The 21,141-nt window shown below is 39.2% G+C and overlaps 1 protein-coding gene across 2 annotated transcripts in view; it reads right to left on the bottom strand.

Moving 5' to 3' along the window:
- The window catches only part of plod2 (procollagen-lysine, 2-oxoglutarate 5-dioxygenase 2), a 65,303-nt gene extending 44,345 nt beyond the window's left edge, over positions 1-20,958 (bottom strand). For both annotated transcript variants that reach the window (XM_077244157.1, XM_077244158.1), the window contains exons 1-3: positions 20,541-20,958; positions 1,784-1,875; positions 1,452-1,588 (exon numbers count right to left, since the gene is read on the bottom strand). In XM_077244157.1, coding sequence (XP_077100272.1) covers positions 1,452-1,588; positions 1,784-1,875; positions 20,541-20,637 — 326 coding nt within the window. In that variant the 5' untranslated portion in view covers positions 20,638-20,958. The remainder of the gene's footprint in view (positions 1-1,451; positions 1,589-1,783; positions 1,876-20,540) is intronic.
- Between the last annotated feature and the right edge of the window lie 183 nt (positions 20,959-21,141).

Genomic DNA, 21,141 nt, shown 5'->3' with positions numbered 1-21,141 from the left:
TGTCAAAGGCTTCATAATGTAGAGTCTAAAGTGGTGCTAAACCCACTTTAAAAAAAATGTCAGTTCATTTTTTGTTTACCCAAGGTTAAACGTGTCTTTAACTAGTTTAAAAAAAAATACATGAATTAACCCAGGATTTAGTGTGGTATTTTGACAATACACCAGCTGTACTGGCTAAGCATCTCAAATTTTTAAAGTTGTTACTGTTAAAGTTAATGATGTAACATTGGTTACACTTTTGATAATACACTTTAGACATTCTACAAACTATAAGTAACTTTGCAACTACATATCAACTAACTAACATGTCATTGGAATATTAGTACACTGTTAGGTTAAGCATACAGTTAGTAGAATAAGGCAGAGTTCACACTGCACGATTTTCAAAGTAGTCAGATCACATTTTTTTTCACCCTGCACGACTATCTGGGGTAACATTCAGTTTCTGCTGTGTGCACGCTACACGATGGATCGGCGACGGGGGTTTCACGTTGCAGGACTTTACAAAAGAAAGAACTTCTGTCTGGTCCGCAAACTACGTTTCACAACCAAACAAAAAGCATGCGTGCGTGAGACCGGAGTTCTCGCTCAAGACTGAAATTGTTATTAAAAATGATAGCCCGCAAGAAGATTGCGATCCAAATTGTCTGTGCGCTGGAGTAAAAGGAGTAAAAAACAGATTATGCAGGAGGAAATGATTGGGGAGATGCGGGGAGCAATGATTGTGTGTTCTGCAAAGAGTTGGAGATAAATAAATTATTTTGTAATGTGCTGCTGTTGCTGCTGGTCAAGCAAATGTTTGTGCTTTGTTTCTGTTTGATACAATTGTAAATATATCTATTCAAATACTGATGTTCCGGTCAATAACTCCTCCCCGAACATCCCGCTGCCCTGTATCTCTCTCATTGGCTGTAGGTCATCGCCAATGTAGTTTTCAGTCAGAACACATTCACACAGTAGGATTTTGAATCGCCGACAGGTCCAGATTTTTAGCATTCTTTAGCGTCTTTGATAATTCACACTGCGTGATTGTCACTCGAGTGAACGAGCACTGATTTGCCTATGATTTCGGGCATTTGTCGGCAATCTCTCAGAACCTGTTGGTGAGTGAAAATCGGGCCTAAAGTCGTGCAGTGTTAACTCGACATTATTTGAGATGTACTTGCAAAGTTACTTATATTGAGTAGAATGTCTGTTGGGGGACCATCAGTCTGCTAATACTCTAATGACTGGTAGTTGACCTTAGTTACAAGGTCACTAATAGTTATGTTAAGTAAAATGTCTAAAAGTGGACTATCAATATAAAGTGTACAGCCTGATAGCCAGACCATCTGAAAAGTTCTCAAAACCTGTACAAACCCATCAAACTACTAAAAGAAACCAGCTCCATGGCCAGATAAATATCACCAAACCGTCTTTTTTTTCAACAGGCAATTGACAAGCACACCTACCTGTCCACAAACAAGACCACCAAGTCCTCTTGGTCAGCCAGAGACTCCATGGCTTCCTTCAGCAGTCGAACCTTTTGGCCTCCACCAATGGACCGACCGACATCCCCTCCTTTCCACTTCTCTCCCATCCCCAGCACCTGCATTCAGTATGTGTCAGTTCAAACAGCAGCTCAGTCAACATACTACCATCACACCTCCATCTACCCGCATGTTGTGAACGAGTTTAAAAATTAAGCACCCATGTGAGAAGCAGTGGTCTCGCATTGGGACATTGTGTGTTATTTTGGGGTTTTTTTGTGTGTGAAATAAATGAAGTGTGAAATAAATCTTACCTTCACATTGAAGTTGAAGTAGTTTGCTGACTGCATGAAACGGTGAAAGCCATCCGTCTCCTCCGTTGCGACAGTAAGTACAAGCAGTTTTTCTGTCAAAAGTTAATCAAGAGAGAAAAAAAAGCGTTAGAAATAAAGAGTAAATTAAACACTACAGACTGTAGAAACACTACAATTTCAGGGCTGTATTCCTTGAAAACCTGAAGGTATTTAGGATTCATGGGGTTTTCCAAAACCCTGCCATTCACTAAAAGACTCCTTACCAATATATATATATATATATATATATATATATATATATATATATATATATATATATATACATATATACATATATACATATATGTTGCGTTGCTTTTTGCCTACAGTATGAAGTAGAGGCTATCGTATTACTCCAAACCAAACTACAACCAAACCTCAAACCTATGTCAACACTCGCAAGACTGATTCCCAAAGTTCATCCCCTCCTCCTGTGAGGATAAATGCAGAGAAAAGTTAAAATCAACATGATTTGAAATAGTTTTGGCAGGACGTGTTCCATAATGTGTACAAGTGTTACATCTGATGGTGGTAACAGTGGTGCTGATGGTTAGCTGCAGAAGAGGGTCTTAAGTTTCTTAAGCTCCCACTACATTTCCGCTGGACGTGCCAGTGAGCACGTACAGACCCTCTAGTAGAGCAGTGTGGGAAAATAAATTCCAGACTGGGGTGTGAAGGGCTGGGTAACTTCAATCGTCCGTCATCTCTTGGGTTGTAAAACAGCCCCAGAGAAATCTTAAGCAAACTTAAAGAGTAAGGAACAGGATGTGTGTACGTCAGCTGTAACTCTGTAACACAGCGTATGTTTTACAACTGTACTGATTCAAACAAATGACAAGCATATATAGAATAAAACCTCAACTGTTCTTGAACATGATTGTGTGGCCTATGGAAAACTGCTTCAGTGCTTTGATTTACACTCAAAATTCATATCCAGATACATCAGTGTTTTATCACATGGTATTTGCAGTTCAGGTGATTGGCTTAAAAAACAGGTATACAGTGCCCATGAGCAAAGGTGGCACAATACTTGTCTTTGTTGAATCACCTGGATTAGAAGAAACTATTTGGGTTACCATATAGTGTCTTCACAAGTCACTTTCACTTTTTAACCACTAAAAAAACTGCACCTAAAATGATTTCTCTATGGTAGGAACTACGTTGGTGGGTTTCTAAATATCTCTGGTGAAAATGAAATTGAATGAGAAGTCACAACTGGTCAGTGCCTGTGCCTCATTCATTTCGTAATGGGTAACATTATTAAACATTCACCAATAAAATAAAAAGTTATGGCAGGAGCAAAAGGATTTCTCACCTCATAAAATGGCTCAACTGTACAATTTCAGAACAGTGTTAGTACTCCATATGTGCTGAGCAAAGCATGGAAATGTTAAGAATATAGCTTACTTAAAATAATCTATTTCTGAGCCCTTCTGAAAATGTCATGGTTAGATGTTTAAACCGGCCCATCTATTGCAGTAGGAACAACAATACCTACAGGATGAATGTGCAGTATTTTGTCCTACAGTTTTTTTGTTTTTTTTTTGTTTTTTTTATCTTACCAAAGAATCTTAGAGAGTTTTTCCCCAGTCACTGTTGCTTTTGGGCGTGCATTCTAGGGCTCTTAGCTCGTATCACCATTAAATAGACATATGCTTGCAATATAATCAGTCACATGGCTTTACGGCTCAATTGATCCAAAACTGAGAAAAGATGGCATCCTCCAGGTCACATATTTCCAGTGGGGTCGTGTACCATCCGAGTAACTGCCATTGAAATGAATGGAAATTACAACATATAGCTCTCTACAGGCTGTAGATTAGGGTGTGATACTTTCAGCAGATTTTACCATATTAAAGCCAATGAGAGAACTTTCCACTGAATTTCCTCCACAGTCAGAACTCAAAAGTTAGAAAAAGAGCACAGCTTCCATGGAAGCATAAATAAGTCAATGTATAAGAAAAGATCCAACATATTCTGAAGAACACAATACGATCGGTAGGGAGGGATTTCTCAAGAAAAGGTTGAAAGCCCTGGAGACTGTCACAAAGCAGGCTTCATTGCTTTTGTTGCTGAACTATGATCCCTCTGATTCCTTTCTAAGTTCCAGACGGAAATGCCTGGTTCCTCTCACATACATACGCTATATCCCGTTCTATAAGATGCAGTAAATGTTTAATCTGGATGCTTAGACGGTAATGTTATATCCAATGTAAGGCCACTAGAGTAATGATGGTCACGCCATGTGCACACAGCATCCTATATACATCTAGGTCTCATTGAGCCTCGTTGTCTGAGAAAGCCCCTTTCAAAGGGCAGCTTGAGTTTAAAGTAACAGCTGGGGAAATCTATACAATGAAATTGTCTAGACTGCTGTTTTTGTTCAGTGGTTACGTCAGCCTTAAACATGGGTCATGTTAAAGAAAATCTGAAGGGTCTTTAATCATTGTACTTTCCCATGGGCAAAAAAAATTTCACTTTATCTCAGTTGTTTCTCCTAGACAGCAACAAGATTAAAAACAAATAGTGACCAAATGGTGACGTGCGTTTGTGGTTTTAGGGGGCTTCAGCATCTCCTCAGTTTCAGAAAAGATATGCTTAGATTTTCCAATATGTCAAGTCTTCTATCAAAATCTCAATGTGTACTCATAGCCTGCATTTCGTTTCAAAAAGATAAAATAACCATAGCTATTATGGCCACATTAATTTTATAGCGCCATACATGTTTCTACTGTATCCCAGCAAAAGTCACCTTTGTCTCCATTTTGACTTCTCTTCTGGGATTTTATGAGAATTATCTCAGTTATATTGCAGTGAAGTATACGTGTAGGAGCCATACATTGGGTTTGCATAGTCTTTTGTGATATTTCTCTTTCCATCTATACTGTTGGGTATGTGCAATTAGAGAGATTAAAGACCTAATGCAAAGTGCTAATAGTGCTGAAGATATACGATCACACCTTGAAAATATATCAAGCCTGTTTAAAGATGCAAGTCAACTTCATGGTGTTTTGGTTTCTATGCTCCCACCTGAAAAACAGGAAAAACAAAAAACTTGGTTTTACAGCGTTGAAGAAAATAAAACCGCTTTTGTGGAAGAGACAAATAAATGGCTGTTGAATGCACCAGACATACCTGTAGAGGGCATTGATGCCCCATGTTTACGATCTACCATTTCCAATGCTAATGAGGCACAAATATCTAAAATTATGGAAAATACAGTAGAAGATGATATTAGGCCAAGTGTTAGCATTTCTAATTTGTCAGTGAGGTCAAAGAAATGCCGTACGGTGGTGAGTAAATCTATGTCTACTGCATCATCAGCTAGAATAAGGGCTGAGGCTGAGACCGCTGCTCTTAAGGCTCGCCAAAGGCTGCTGAGTCAGAAGCATGCCTTGGAAGAACAGCAGGAATTGTTGAGGAGAAAGAAGGAGGAGTTCGATCTGGACATGGAGCTAGCTGTCATGATTCTGCCTTAGTGTTCTTGATTTTCCCTGGTCTTGAGGCAGGATCATGACAGAATCTTGTTTTGTGTACATGCACATGGCCTTTTGCTTGGGACATGTGCTTGTCTTGTCTCGTTACGTAACCCCGCCCCCTTGTTATCCTCGTCTTGTCATTATTGTCTAGTCATTTTCACCTGTCCTTGTCATTAGTTCCCTTTATAATCCCCTTGTGTTTGCTGTCTTGTTCGGTTTATTGTTTGACGTTGTTTGATACTGCGATTCCTATCTGCGTGTTAACTTACCTGAGAGTACCTTGTGAGAGTTTTGTCTAGTGTTTTACTGTTCCTGTTTCTGTTGTTAGTTTATAGTCTAGTTTGGTCATTCCTGTTCCAGCCCTGTTTTGCCCCCTCATGGGTTTTGTTTTCTTGTTTGTTACCAATAAACCTTGTGTTCATCGCACTCTGTCTGCATTTGGGTTCATCTCCTGCATCCACATAACACTAGCAGCATCTATGGCTAAAGTAAGTGTGTTCAATGCTTCAGAAGTATCTTGTGCGTCTCATGCATCGGTGATTTCAGATGGGATGAACTCCTATCTTAAAAGAGGAGTAGGAACACAGCTAAGTCAGAACGCCACAGCATTTGTGCATGAGTTTAGTGGTCAATCATCGGCTGTGAAGGAGGTAGAGACTGTGGAGGAACCTTTGATTCCAGGTTATGCTGCTGTGAGGCCTAAGAGACACAACAAAATTGGGCTGCATGCTGTTGTGACCAGAGACGATCCATCCACTTTATCTTTTCATCCTGCTGTCACAAATAATGCTGGTCTCCTCACTCTATCAGAGGGTGCTTTTCATCCACCAGTTACTCACCTTAAATATAAAGCTGCACCTGTAACCGTGAATAATCCTGATCGTCGTTGTATCACAGTTTTGGAAAGACAAAATCAAATTACGTCTTTATAGGTTGATCAACAGTCACTTTTTCTGTTACCCAAGCAAGACTTACAAGTTTTCGACGGAGATCCACTGGAGTATCAAACCTTCATAAGAGGATTTGAACACAACATAGAAGGGAGAATACAAAGTCAAAAGGACTGTTTGTATTACCTTGAGCAGTATACAAGAGGTCAGCCCAGGGATTTGGTTCGAAGCTGTCAACATCTGCCCCTGTCTCATGGATACACTAAGGCAAAGTCTTTTTGGCGATCCATTCAAAGTGGCCTCCGCTTATATGGATAAGGTGATTTCATGGCCGATGGTTAAAGCTGAGGATATCAAGGCTTTACGGGCCTACAGTCTAATGTTACAGGAATGTTGCAACTCCATGGGGACCGCCGTAAGTGATCTGAATGTACCTACAAATATGCAAATTATTGTGAGAAAGCTGCCTTATAAGCTGAGGGATCATTTGGAGAAGTGTGGTTGGTGATATTCAGGAGATGTTTCGTCGTAGAGCTACATTTTTGGACATAGTGGAGTTTATTGAGAGACAAGTTAAGATAGGGAGTGATCCTCTCTTTGGAAATATTCAAGATACACCTGCGACAGGAAGAAAAGAATTAAAAATGGTCAAGCCTCAAACTGGTTCAAAGGCTAGAGGCAGTAGCTTTGCCACTGCTGTAGCACCTGCTGAGAAGAAAATTGAGTTTCTGAATAGAAGAGAGAATAATTCACAAATGAAAGCTTGTTTGTTTTGTGGAGCTGGACATTCTTTGGACGTTTGTCTTCTTTTGGATAAAAGAACTCAAGATGAAAAAATGTCTTTTTTGAAAGAGAACCGTATGTGCTTTGGATGCCTGTGCGTTGGGCACATGAGTAAGGATTGCAGAAAACGACTGATATGTAGAATATGCAATTATAGACATCATACGTTGTTGCATATCCACCCCAAAGCTTAACAAAAGAGTTTGACTCAGGCCATCGGTGGCTTGGAAATGACCAGAGAAGGTGCTGTGGTATCTGTTCAGTCCAGTGGTTTGACTGGGGCTGGTGGACAGGACTGCACGCTCTCTATTTTGAGAGTGTTTTCCTGAAAATCTGCAGGATGAACAACCTGGTCTGTCGAGAGAGGATAAGCGTTTCATTGAGTCAGTCTCCGAATCTGCCAAGCTCATTGATGGTCATTACAGTATTGGTTTGCCGATAAGACAATCCTGTCCATGGTTAGTTCGATTTATGACCCTCTTGGTTTCGTAGCCCCTGTCGTTTTGTTGGCCAAACAAATCCTCCAAGACCTTTGCAGGAGACGTTTGGGATGGGATGATCCTTTGCCCTCTTCTGTTGTCGAAGAATGGATGGCTTGGCTGGAAGACCTTCATGACCTTGAAAACTGGGAGGTCAGTAGGTGTTTAAAACCTGTGGACTGTGGTCGTCTTGTTTCTGCTCAACTACACCACTTTGCAGACGCAAGTGAGGAAGGGTTTGGGACTGTGACTTACCTGTTGCTCCATGAAAATAATGGACAAACTCACAGTGCATTTGTAATGGGAAAGGCACGTGTAGCTCCTCTTAAATCTATCACTATTCCTGGCTAGCAGGATGGACAAGTTGTGGAGGAAGGAGCTGCAAATGGACCTTGAAGAGTCGGTCTTTTGGACGGACAGCACTTTTGTTTTGAAATACATAAAAAATGAGATGTCTAGATTTAAGATCTTCATAGCAAACAGAGTGTCTGAAATATTGAAGACGTCTAACGTATCGCAGTGGAGGTACGTTAATACATCAAACAACCCTGCGGATATAGCTTCCAGAGGTGTTAAAGTTCAGTCATTTTTAAAGACTGATGCATGGCTCTGTGGTCCTGACTTTCTTCATGAGCCTGAGGACAGGTGGCCCAAAAATCCTGAGACCTTGAAAAGCTCTCTCTCTGGAGACCCAGAGATCAAAGTTGTGGCGGTGAACGCTGCTCAAGTTGAGCAGGTTAGTCCGGTGGAGAAACTCATTGGTTACTTTTCCTCCTGGTTCCGTCTTAAGAGGGCAGTTGGTTGGCTTCTCAAGTTTAAGACCTTGCTCCTATCCTTGGTGCGACATCGAAAGCTGCTGAGAGAAAAACTTTCTAATTTATATCTAAGTACTGATCAGCTGGAGAAAAGGTTACAGGTTCAGATGGAAGGTGTTAAGGCTCAAGTACCAAAGGATGTTTTATCCATGGAGGATATGGTCATGGCAGAGTTAAATATCATCCGTTTCTGTCAAAAAATAAGGTTTTCGGAGAAACTGTCTTATTTGAAGAAAGGAGAGTGTGTAAGAAGGACAAGTCATCTCTACAAGCTCAACCCAATCTTGGATGGTGATCTCATTAGGGTTGGAGGACGGCTCTGAAGAGCAGCAATGCCACTTGAAGTGAAACATCCAGTCATACTGGCTAAAGATCTACACATTTCTAATCTCATCCTTGCTCATGTGCATCAAGAAACAGGCCATGGTGGACGAAACCACATGCTTTCTCATTTACGTCAGAAGTATTGGATTCCTGGTGCCTGTGTTGCCATCAGAAAGGTTCTCACTAAATGTGTTTTCTGTCGAAACTGTCTGCTTCACCTGGACAACAGAAAATGGCTGATCTTCCTCACAACAGAATAACTCCTGATGAGCCTCCTTCCAGTCAAGTTGGTTTGGACTGTTTTGGACCATTTGAAGTTAAACGTGGAAGAAATGTGATCAAGAGGTATGGGCTCATTTTTACATGCTTGGCAATACAGGCTATACACCTTGAAGTTCTTTCGTCTTTAGACACGGACTCCTTGATTAATGGTTTCAGACGGTTTATAGCGAGACGTGGTCAAGTCCTGGAAATCTGTTCAGACAACGGTACTAATTTTGTGGGCGCGGAACGTGAATTGAGGCAGGCTATTGAGAATCTGAATCATAACCTCATAAATGATGTACTGTTACAAAAGGGTGTCAAATGGGTTTTCAATCCCCCAACAGCATCACACCATGGAGGTGCTTGGGAAAGATTAATTCGGTCAGTTCGTAGAGTGCTTAACTCGGTCTTTAAGATTCAGATCCTTGACGAAGAAAGCTTGGCAACGGTATTTTGTGAGGCTGAAGCGATTGTTAACAGTCGTCCAATAACGAAAGCATATACATTGGGTTTGCATAGTCTTTTGTGATATTTCTCTTTCCATCTATACTGTTGTGTATGTGCACGCGCGGTGTGACGTCATTTGTAACTATGGCACCGTGAGGGGGTGTGGTGTGTATATATTAGCGTGTGTGTTCACCTGTGGGTGGGGCAGGTTGTTTGGAGCATGGCTGCAGGGTGAGCATGGGGAAAAACTTTCTTTTGACCGTCACTACTGGCAATGACGTTACTACCACTATTATCTGTTACTATGCACTGTTTGATGTATCTTCACTCGATTGATGGAATGCATCTACAAAGTAAGTGATTGGTGTTTGTTCTTTCTTCTGGTGAAACGAAGTAATAAAGATAACATCAGATGTAATGCTTCAGTGTGACGCCTGCTGCGGCTTTTTATAGTTTTTTGGAGTATATGCCGCTATAATACGTTTTGTCTAAGATCTTTGAGATCTTAAAATCTTTAGAGCTTTGAGAGAGCAAGCACAGAAAAATAACATTTTCATGTGGGATTTGTAAATCATGGATAAATCAATGATTGCTTGTTTAACCAAGATATATTGAGCAATGTATCTTGTTTGGAATCAACATCTAAATGTCATTATTTTCAGTATACGCCAACGTTTTTCATTTACGTATACTTCATGCTTTGCCAATATAGAATGTATTACACCACTGGGACTGTGCTGGCATGCATCTTTCAATGTTTCCTCCTTGTACTTAAAGTTTCACAATAATCCATTTCTGTGTATAATCAATCGCAGCATGATATCTATCTGACTCTATTTCATTCTGGCTATGCAGATCTGAAAAGTCACACCAAAAAATAATTTGGAGGCTATTTCCCAGCATGTCTCAAACAGATTTGCATAGCAGATGAGGCTGGGCTATCGGGGGTGGATTGTTACATTCTCTGTCTGTAGTTTTCTCCTAAGGCCAACAAATAAACACCAATTGCTTTGACCCACAAGTGACCTAACCTTCCCCTGATCCTTTTAAGACAACAGCAATAAACAAATGGCCGCAGTAGCTGACAATGTGTATGCTAGCCACTGTCTTTCTGCCAGCCATGCTAGAGAGATTGAGGGCTGAATAAAAGCAAAAAATATGAAAGTGAGAATGTGCTAGTTGACAGTTGCCTTTAGTCCTTTTGGTGTGTTCAAGCGCTGCATTGACCACCAGAAAGCAGGTTGGTTCGAAAAATGTGATTTATGTGTGAGCTGTGCTCCCTGAATCACTTTAATAGACAATGGACTAACCCTAAAGCCAAATTTATACTTCTGCGTCGAACTTACGCCGTAGCTACGCCGTAGGCTGTGCGTCAACGCGGACAACGACACAGAAGTATAAATTAAAACCGATGCGTAGTCTACGGCGTAGAGGCTCCAGCGCATGTCCGACGCAGAAGTATAAATCAGCCTTAAGCTTAGCTTTTGAGAAGCCAAGTATGAGCAATAGTAATAGTGAGGCTTATTAAAATAATTTTTCGCTCAACTAAATGTGATTTCTAATTTATGAGATGATAAGATGTGCTGTTTTTCTTATTTCTTTCTCAAAACCCACTTTTGAAATGGTAAATACTGAATAATGATGTGCTATTAATCTTGACATGTCTGCCATATGGAGCTTCACGGGAACTGAGCAGAAGATGTGCTTGCTGGTTCTAAAGTATCTTCTCAAAGACTCAATCCTAGCCACCACATAGTGTAATCACTTAAAGCAGCTGCAATAATGCACTCGTTCGAGATGTATTTTCCATGATTCATTTAGCCTACATGTAAAACAGTAAGAATTGCAAAACCAGAAGAATCATATTATGGGAGTGTGCACCCTGTAGGGGCAATAATGTGTGTTAATGGAGTCCACAGAAGACATTCAGTGCAGACAGAGAGGTCACTGTCCAACACTCCAAAGAATTTCATTTTCCGCTCCTTGATGTAGGAACACTGTTTTTAGAGCAAAAAAATAAATAAAAAAATGTGGAAAAAGTGGTGTGGGCTTTTAAAAGATGGCTATTTTGAATGTAGTACATAGTCTGGGCTGACTTGAGGAGACAGTGTTTGACAGATCAGTGTGAACTGCTGAGGTCCAGAGGAATGCTGCTTGAGAGAGGCTAGCTGTTTCATTTCTCAGTGTGGTGCTTTAAAAGTTTTCCTGCTCACACAGTCTTGGGCTGTCTGTGTAAACTTTCACAATGCACAGGAAGGGCACCGTAATATGCTCAGAACTTCTACCACAAAGAACAAGTCTAACTGGGAGATTCAGAATCCAAGATAAAGCAAAAGAATGCCTCTTAAATTAAGCATTTCTCAACAAATTGACTGGGAAACTAGAGAACACACTTTGTATTCTCTGTGGCCCTCTCAGCTTATCTTCCAAGTAATGCTTGAGAATCTGGAGACGGTGAATGTTTAAGTAAGCTCTCAGTCTACAAAAACATGGCCTTTCACACTTTTTCAGTCAGCTCTCTGGTGGCTCGACATACATCAGGTGGGTAAATCATACTGGGGGAATGAACTAAAAATGAATTGTACTTGCATGGTGCTATTGCCCATCTGGTAAGATGGTTCTGATTGCTTGTGGAAGATAACACAGACTACTTATTTATCTGGAACTGTGTGTTATCACTCCAGGCACTTGAATAGGCTCTTTAAAATGCTGAAAGTTCTGGACTACACAGCGCATCTGCATTAATTCTGGTAATGGTGCTCTTCTCCATCATTTCATCATTATTTGATGAATTACTGAAGCCCTGAATGATATAAAATGCTTATTGTGAGGTGGTAATAGTGCAACGCTATAGGAGCAGAGTTTTGTCGAATATGGCCTTGTTTTACAGGCCTTATTCTAAAAGCAAATGAAAAATGATGCAATGATGTAGAAGCAATGCATATCACTACTCAGAAATACAAAGCAAAAATGTGTTTATTAAAAGTTTGTATACCTTAATGAAAGTTAAAGGGATAGTTCACCCAAAAATGAAAATTATGTCAGTATTTACTCACCCTCATGTTGTTCCAACCCCGTAAGACCTTTTGTTCATCTTCGGAACACGAATTAAGATATTTTTGATGAAATCTGAGAGATGGATCACTCCTCCATACTAGTCCATAGGCTTCTTCAGGGATTGAAACTTGCCAGCCCCGAAAAGTTATTAAAGACATCGTTAAAATAGTCCAAGGGACTGCAGTGGCTCAATCTTAAGTTTATCAAACGACGAGAATACTTTTTGTTCGCAAAAATAAACAAAAATAACGACTTTATTTCAACTATACATTTCCTTCTCTGTGGGCCTCGAGTCAGTTCACTAGTCAGCGTAAGCTTCTGTTGTTGTACGTCACACGCATCACACACATGACCAATAGTGTCGGCCAATAGTGAGCCTACGTGTGACGTAGCACTACGCAATCACACTACATTAACTGACCAGAGGCCCACAGAGAAGGAAATTAATAGTTGAAATAAAGTCGTTATTTTTGTTTGTTTTTGCGCACAAAAAGTATTCTCGTCACTTGATAAACTTAAGATTGAGCCACTGTAGTCACTTGGACTATTTTTACGATGTCTTTAATAACTTTTCGGGTTATCCAGCTCTCAGATTTCATCAAAAATATCTTAATTCGTGTTCCGAAGATGAACGAAGGTCTTACAGGGTTGGAACAACATGAGGTTGAGTAAATACTGACAGAATTGTAATTTTTGGGTGAACTAATCCTTTAATTTGAACAAACCTACGTAAAAAAAATAGTAGAGTAAAATTGTAGAATAGGACTTTATATTGCCTGTATGTTTTTTATTTTTTATTATTTTTTTTTTATTATTATTATTATTCAATTAAATGTTAATGGCCTGGTTTCACAGACAGGGCTTAGATTAAGCCAGGATTAGGCCTTAGTTCAAATAGGACATTTAAATAGCTTTTATAAATGTGCGTAAGAAAAAAAACATTGCTGGTGTACATCTTGAGACAAAACAATGACACTGACATATTTTAAGATATGCAAGTGCAAGTTGCTTACAGTTAAAACATGCATTTTAGTGCAGGACAATGCTTAAGTCTTGAGGATTTGGAATTCTAAAACAACAGTAGTCAATTGTATCCCAACTAAGACAATGTAGGACTGGAGAATTACCAAATCCTTACAATTGTTGCACTATAAATTGGTTTTTGTAAAAGTAAATGATAATGTTATCATAAAAGATAAAGTTTTTCACCGCATCAAATGCAATAATTCTGCAGTCTGATTGCATCCATTCAAGCAACACAACCATTCGCATGCCATCAATGCGACATAATATTTTTTTTATATTGAGTTGATCTAATCTCTATTCTGTCCCACTGTGAAGAAAACTGGCCAAAGAATAATATTTGGCACATTGGTATGAAAAAATTTTTTTTTAATATTATTATTTCAATCAAAATTACTAAAACTTTCAAATCTAATAAAAAGAAAATAATAATAAAAAAAAAAAAATATATATATATATATATGGACTATTTTTACGATGTCTTTAATAACTTTTCGGGTTATAAAGCTCTCAGATTTCATCAAAAATATCTTAATTCGTGTTCCAAAGATGAACGATGCGACAAAAATCAAATTATTATTTTTAAAATATTATTATTTCAATCAAAATTACTAAAACTTCCAAATCTAATAAAAAAAAAATATAAATAATAAAAAAAAAAAATATATATATATATATATATATATATATATATATATATATATATTTATAATAAAATAACACTGGTTGCACACTGTTTAGAAGCTACTAATGCATTATTGTTAAGCCTATAGTCTCCTAAAGCAACTGGGTGAAATCATTTTGTTTAAGAATCTAATAAAGAATGAAACTGAAAAAGTAATTATTATTATTATTTTTTTTATTTCTGCTATACAATTCTTAGAATTACTAACATCAGCTAAATCTATTTCTAAACATGAAGCCAGTTTTAATAAGAACACTGTGTTACGGCAGCAAATAAAATGGAGGCTAACAGAGGTTATCTCACTTCAGGCAGTTCTGGGAAACATAGAAACACTACTGAGTCATATAACTGACCTCATTAGGCAGTCTGATCCATCAACAGCCAGACTTTACCACAGCACCAGTTCATTCATTCATTCATTCATTCATTCATTCATCATAAGTATGTCACTGTGTTTCTCCAACAGACCAGCACTTCCGAATTGGTGTAGGGAGCACCCTCTTCTGCCCGCTTAACATGAGCATGTTAGTTCAAACTCAACCAAAATCACCAGAATCAACTGCCAGAACATATATACACAAATGTCTAGAGGTCAGACTTACACCTCATTACACTGCAAGAAAAAAACGAAATCGGATCGGAAGAATTTTAATGTAACCACAGGTAGCTGTGACTCAACAACGAGATACTTATCTATAAACACAGACATGATGATATTCCAAAATGCTCTAAATCTCTGTCTGTAGCCAGGTGGCTGCTAAATGTGTTATCACTTAGGGACCAGAAACCAAATTTGAAGGCTGGGTGCAAAACAAACTAGGGCAAATGGGTGGTGGGGTGATTGTAGACAGACATTATTTCAGCTGTTCGCAACTTATATAGAAAAACTTTCTCTCTTGGGGCCTGGAAATTTCCTTGATTGTTTAAACATGCCCCTGTGTCTATAACCCGAGAATCTTGTAGTACACTGGGTTGTGCTTCAAATGCACCCCTTCCAAAGCAGCTGTAATTGCCTCTAGAATGGAACATTGCATGACATCAGCAGCATCTGGTTTAACATGGGCTTGCCACAATATTTCGGTTGGGGCTTTAACTTACCAGTAACTCTTATTTATTTTTTCCTTGGCTGGAAAAACAATCACAAATATAAAGAACAGAGAAAAAGGAGGAGGATATTTGGTGAACATCACCAAAATTGCGCCTGCCGTGACCTAAAGCTTGCAATTACTGTGATCACTTCCTGTGCTGAGCTGAGTTGAGCGTTGCCATGGAGTTGCTGTTGCCAGAGCAATTAAACGAGCCAAACAAAGGAACAGCTTCTGTTTGATTCTGGAAACCCTTGTAGCCTAGACATTGAAGACCGCACACAGTTATAAGAGTTGGATAAGGATATGAACTATGAAGGCAAGCATCAGTGCTCTTTCTTAGAGTTCCACTGTAAGCATATGCTTAGTATTCAAAATTGTCATAACTGAAGTATACGTCGGCCTTTTCTGTGCAAGTCTGTTGAGTGCTGCTCAAAATTCAATCAATCTATTTAAACAATTTGATACACTTTTGCTAACCCAACTAGTCTAGTCACATTGACAGCATCCAAACTGCATTTGAAAAATATAGTTGTAAACCAAAACAGACGTCACTACCTGTACCTCACTGCGACTAGCTGCCGTCCAGCTCCTCATTTGCCATAAGTCCCGCTTTTCTCAACTTTTGGACTTACCCTTCCTAATGTCTCTACGTTCAAAAATCCCACGATCCAACATGTGAGCATTATGCTTGGCTCTCAAAGGAATTGATTGAAAATGCCCACAATGTATGGGTGTGACGGTACTTGTATCCGTCCTGAACTTTAGCCCCCTTTTTTATGATATCAAAAGCTACTTTGATGTCATACACCGATTGGCGATTGGTCTGCTCAGTGCCGTTTCAAGTCGAAAACACCTACAAGCTATGGGCACCCATATGGATGGGCGAGTGGCACCCTTAGCATTTTCCTATTCCGCCTATGCCACAGGCCGACCCTGGGTGTACATGTTATTAATTACGATTTAATGGATAAAGCAGGTGTAAAATCCCACAGACTTCCATTGAAGGGGGCAACAAACCTGCTCTAGTGACTAGAATATAATAAACCCCACCAAAGAACATTCTGTGTGTTTTCACCCTTAGAAAAATGGTTCTTGGCCAGATGAACTGTACACAGTCCGTGCACTGTCAGAGAAAATGTCCAAAAGTTGCAGCTTTAAGGGTAAAACAGCTTTTCATTGTGGCAGTACCCTTAAAAGAAAAACGTTGTACCTTATCTACCCCTAAAAGGTGCATTTTAGTAGCCTGACGTCGTCATACTCAGATTCTAGTCAGAATCTGAGTCTGATACTGCTCCATTGGGCTGTGATTATGGGGCGTGTGTCAACCGAACTAGGAAATAAAAGGCCTCTGCACTCAATTGGATAGACCTAGAACCAATCAGAGCAACGGAGTGAGTGACGTATGTTGAGAGATAGATTAAAGTTGATAGATTAAACTTTTTCCGAATCCCAAAGGAAGGACGGCAAAAACTTCTTTCCCATCGACAAATGCCTTGATCGCGATTCTCTGTTCCTCTTCTAAAATTAAAGCGCTGTCTATATCTTCTATAACACACGCGATTGCGGAATATACACAACTCAATTGTCCAGTGTCAGCCATGAATTCAACCCAAGCACTCTGATGATGTGGATGGTTACGTTACCGTTGCTCACATAGATATGATGTCTATGGTTGCTCATCTGTCCATCATCGTATAAAGCCCGCCCTGACAATTTGATTGGTCCGAACAATTTTTGTTCGGGCATAATAGCTCCTCAACGGATCGAGTCCAGACCGAACTTCCCGACCCAAAAATTTTGTGGGCGGGGTTCGGGCTGGCATCCAGGCTAGCATTTTAGTACCTTAGAGTAGAAATATGTACCCTAAGGTACTACTATGAACTTTAATGGGTAAATAAGGAACAACAATTTCCTGTTGTACCCCTAAAGGTAAAAGTGTTGCAAATTTTTTTCTGAGTTATTGTGTAAAGAATAAAACTCTTGTCGAAATATTTACAATATAGTAATGTATTTTACTGTAATAGTCAGTATTTAATGTGCTGCTGAAGGCTGATGTCTTATGTGTTGTCTATGGGAACAGACATGCTTAAGTGTCCCTCAGAGCTCATAGTTCATCAAATAAAAGTCACAGGTACAGAAATTCTCATTCCTGCCAGATCTGAGCAGCTGCCTGCAAAACTTGATCAGAGAAAAAGTAAAAACTGAGACTAGAGGCCACAAGGTTGTGGCACAAAGTTTAAATATGACGCTAAAACTGTATTTCTGTTTATGTGTCTTTTGGCTTGGACAGTCATTTAACTGTTTGTCAAACACAGCTGACATCCATCTAAACTGCTTTTACAAAACCATACTTCTTTAATCAAGAGTGTGGTTGACTGACACCATATTGCACAAGACCAATTACAGGTTTGTGCTGCCAGGTCCAGCGGTCAACACTATAGACTAGCATATATGTTCTCTTTTACTGGGACTTGGAAGTCATATATCTCACACTGCAGTTCAACTCACAGTGCAGTATTTCATTGTGAAGGGTTCACAGAGGGCTAAACGTGGGTGGACATTGAAAACTCACAGAAGGTGATAGTTCACCCACAGGCATTTGAGTAGTGACATCTAGCGTCATTTAAACGTTTGAGTTTCTGGTCTACGCAGGCTAACGGATGGGTTTTCAGACTGGGGTGATGTCATGCCGCAAACACTAGAGATTTCCTGTGCCGTTCACTCCCTTTCTGCAACACAAGCCATGTATTTTTCTTTCTATATCTTCCCCTGCGTTTAGGATAGCATCTACATAACTGTTAATGACTGTAGCTTAATTACTGTGTGCAAAGGTACGGAAAAAACTCAAATCGGGGGCAATTGAGAAACCAATTTAGATTTTAATCTGCTGTGCACCTTAAATTTAGAAATTTACAGCCGGATTTCTTGAGGCCGGTATGTGTCAGTGCAGTGGTTTAACCGACAGGTTACGAAACTTGGTACAGATTAAAGTTAACATGGTCAAAATTTACATTTTTTAATGCATGTCAATGGTCTTATTTTGTGTGATTCATCTGTGGATGTCACAAAATCAAATTATATTTTTTTGTAAACTTGCTTTGCCTTTTAAACAACTTTCCTTTGGCTGATGTCATCAAGCCCTCTTCTTTTTCAGACCCTCCCCTCCAACTATCTGGCTTCCATGTGAATTCTTACAATCCTATCAATTTCTGATGGATAAAACCAAGTCCCACACTACAGTTTTTCTGGATCCACTCATGTTTCTGATTATGGAAGTAAAACAAGTCACAAATGGTGACTGGGATTTAGCAATCAGACTGGGAGACAATCTTAAACTAGCTAAGACCAGCAAACAATCTTAGGCAGGTTTTTGTAAGCAGGGCTATTTGATTGATTATATTCCTAGATAATCAATCAAATAGCCCTGGTCTGCTTACAAAAACCTCCCTAAGACTGTTTGCGGTTTCGACCAAAAGATCGAAATTCAGTTCATGATTAGAGGAACAGTTAGCCTACAGTTGGAGTAATAAAAGGAAATAAATTAAATAAATTTGATAACTGGCAGCAGATTTCTTTTGCTAGAAAATGAAAAGAGTGGGGGAAAGGGAAAAGAGTAATTTTTTCTCAATGACAAGGGATATGGAAACAGCACTTTTGGCGAGTGATAAGGCTCATTGACTTGTACAGAAACACCTTACAAAGGCTTCAAATGTGAAACAGAAGATTGACTCCTTGAAAACAGTACTTTAGTTGTGTTATACTTAACGGCAGATGTTACAAACGTTCTCAGCAGATAGCATATACATATTCACATGAAATATTCACACCTTTGCCCTACATAAAACTGTGAAATCACAGTCGTACAATAATCGAATGTGACATATGGCTGCACTTTGGGGTATTTGCTCTTGGAAAGTTTTACCTGTTGACCTTTCAGGAAAGATGCTTATTAGATGAGATGTTATTTAGTAAAGCTTGCAATAAAAGTTTTGACAGTACATTTGTCCAGAACTTGACCTACATGTAATTTCCATTGCCTTAACTGCATTAATAAAACCTAATTGACTTTAGTCTACAGGCCCAATTAAGATTATTTAATTAGAGGATCCGGAGCACACAGGGTTGTTTTCTAAAATGTTTGACATTTAGTTAAGCAATAAATTGCGCTCTTAAGCACACATCACTTTGTCTCAAAGCTGGGTTGATGTGTTATAGGCTCATCGCCTTGTGCGTGTAATATAAATGAAGCTCTAGGACAGTCAAGTTTTAAGATTGCCACATTTCTCTTGCATGGAAATGATGAATGCCAAAATGAATGAAAACTGTATGGGTCATATTGTTCCCTTTGACTAGGCTTGTTGAAACTCAACAGAGCAACTTTATATTCCTATGCCGTAACTAAAAAGTGCACAGGCAACTGTGCACAAAACATAGAGACGTTTTAATTATAGCCATAGACACGTTTTTATGCTGTACATTTTCAACTATTGCAAACAAATTACTGTACAACCTAATGGAATCCAGAAAGTAATTAAAAAACGTGGTTGTGCTTCAAAGAAATGCTTGACTCATTATTGTGTGCATTAACTGTGTGCTTTGCAATTTTATAACAGTGTAGTTATTGCACTAGACAACTACACTCTCAGCCTTTAGTAGTTTGAACAGCATAGTGTTATATCTCTCACACACACATTCCCTCACAACACAAATGTGTGAGAAAAAAAAAACTACCTGACATCCCTCATGTCCCAGCAAGAAGCAAGGTGTTCTGTAGTGGAGACTGAGGCTAGTTTTCAGACTTTTTTTTCTCCAGTGAAAATTTCTCATGGTATTGGGAGCTATATGAGGAACACGTCATGTTAGGTTTTCCTGTTTTATGGGGACATTCCATAGACAATGTGTTTTTTTTTTTTTTTAATATACTGTACAAACTGTATAGTATATCCCCTAAACCCATCACAGAAAGCTTTATGCAGTCTTTTATTTAAAAAAAAAAAACACTTTGGTATGATTTAAAAGCTGTTTTTGCTCATGGGGGTCAAAAAAGGTTCCCACAAGGACAAGGATTTTGGAAATTGCCATCTTTGAGGGAACATTTTGTCCTAATAACGTAGGATTTACCAGGACCACACACACACACACACACACAAAATGTTCCCTTGTGACAATTTCACCATGTGACTTTGAGGGGGAATAATCTATTGATCAGATGAAAATGATTTAAGGTTGTCATTGATAATCAGAGTTACCATCACATTAGTTTATTGTTCAGATAATCATTTTTAAAGACGTTTAGAGTAAGCATAATTATAGGCTATTTCTAATTCTAGTTGCGTCGCATTCAGTGTCACAGAGCATGCTCCCAATATAACGGGCTCACTTACCTGTTGGAATATCCTTATTCCTCTCCATGCTCAGGGAATAATGAACAGAGGACATCAGCATCAAAACGAACGCGCAAAAGCACCGATAATGCTCCATCTTCGCTTCGGTGAAGTCCTCAGAGACAGCGTGAATAAGCAAGTTTGCCAAGTTTTGTTTAGCTCTCCTGCTGGTCAGCGCGCGGTGAGTCCGAGAAGTTCCGGGGTCAGTAGCTAATAAAACATTTTTCAAACATGTAAAGTAATTTCATTTGGAAAGCAGTAGCAACACACGTGTTGATTAGTCCCTCAAGAACGAGTTGAGTGTGATGGTGCCCTCTATGTTCCCCGGACAGGGTGACAGGAGCGTGTGTGATTGAACAAGTCCAGCTGTGTTTGAGCACCCCTCCTCCCTCCTGTACTGCAGTCCTCAAACACGAGCACAAATAATGCCCCCTGTACCGCCCTAATTCACACCCAGAGTCACGCTGCTTCCACTGTAAATACTTTTAAAAAGAAAAGAAAAAGGAAAGCAAACAGCACTCTAAAAGTGAAAACTTTTTTTTATTTTTTTATGTATTAGAGTGCTAGTGTTAGAGCACGTTTTGACAACTTTGAAATTAGT

Source organism: Siphateles boraxobius, unplaced genomic scaffold (genome assembly GCF_051911475.1).
Source record: "Siphateles boraxobius isolate OS27281-9 unplaced genomic scaffold, OSU_SipBor_1 26, whole genome shotgun sequence".
NCBI lineage: Eukaryota > Metazoa > Chordata > Actinopteri > Cypriniformes > Leuciscidae > Siphateles > Siphateles boraxobius.
The sequence above is the reverse complement of the archived record's forward strand: the minus strand, read 5'-3'. Positions and strand labels throughout refer to the sequence as shown.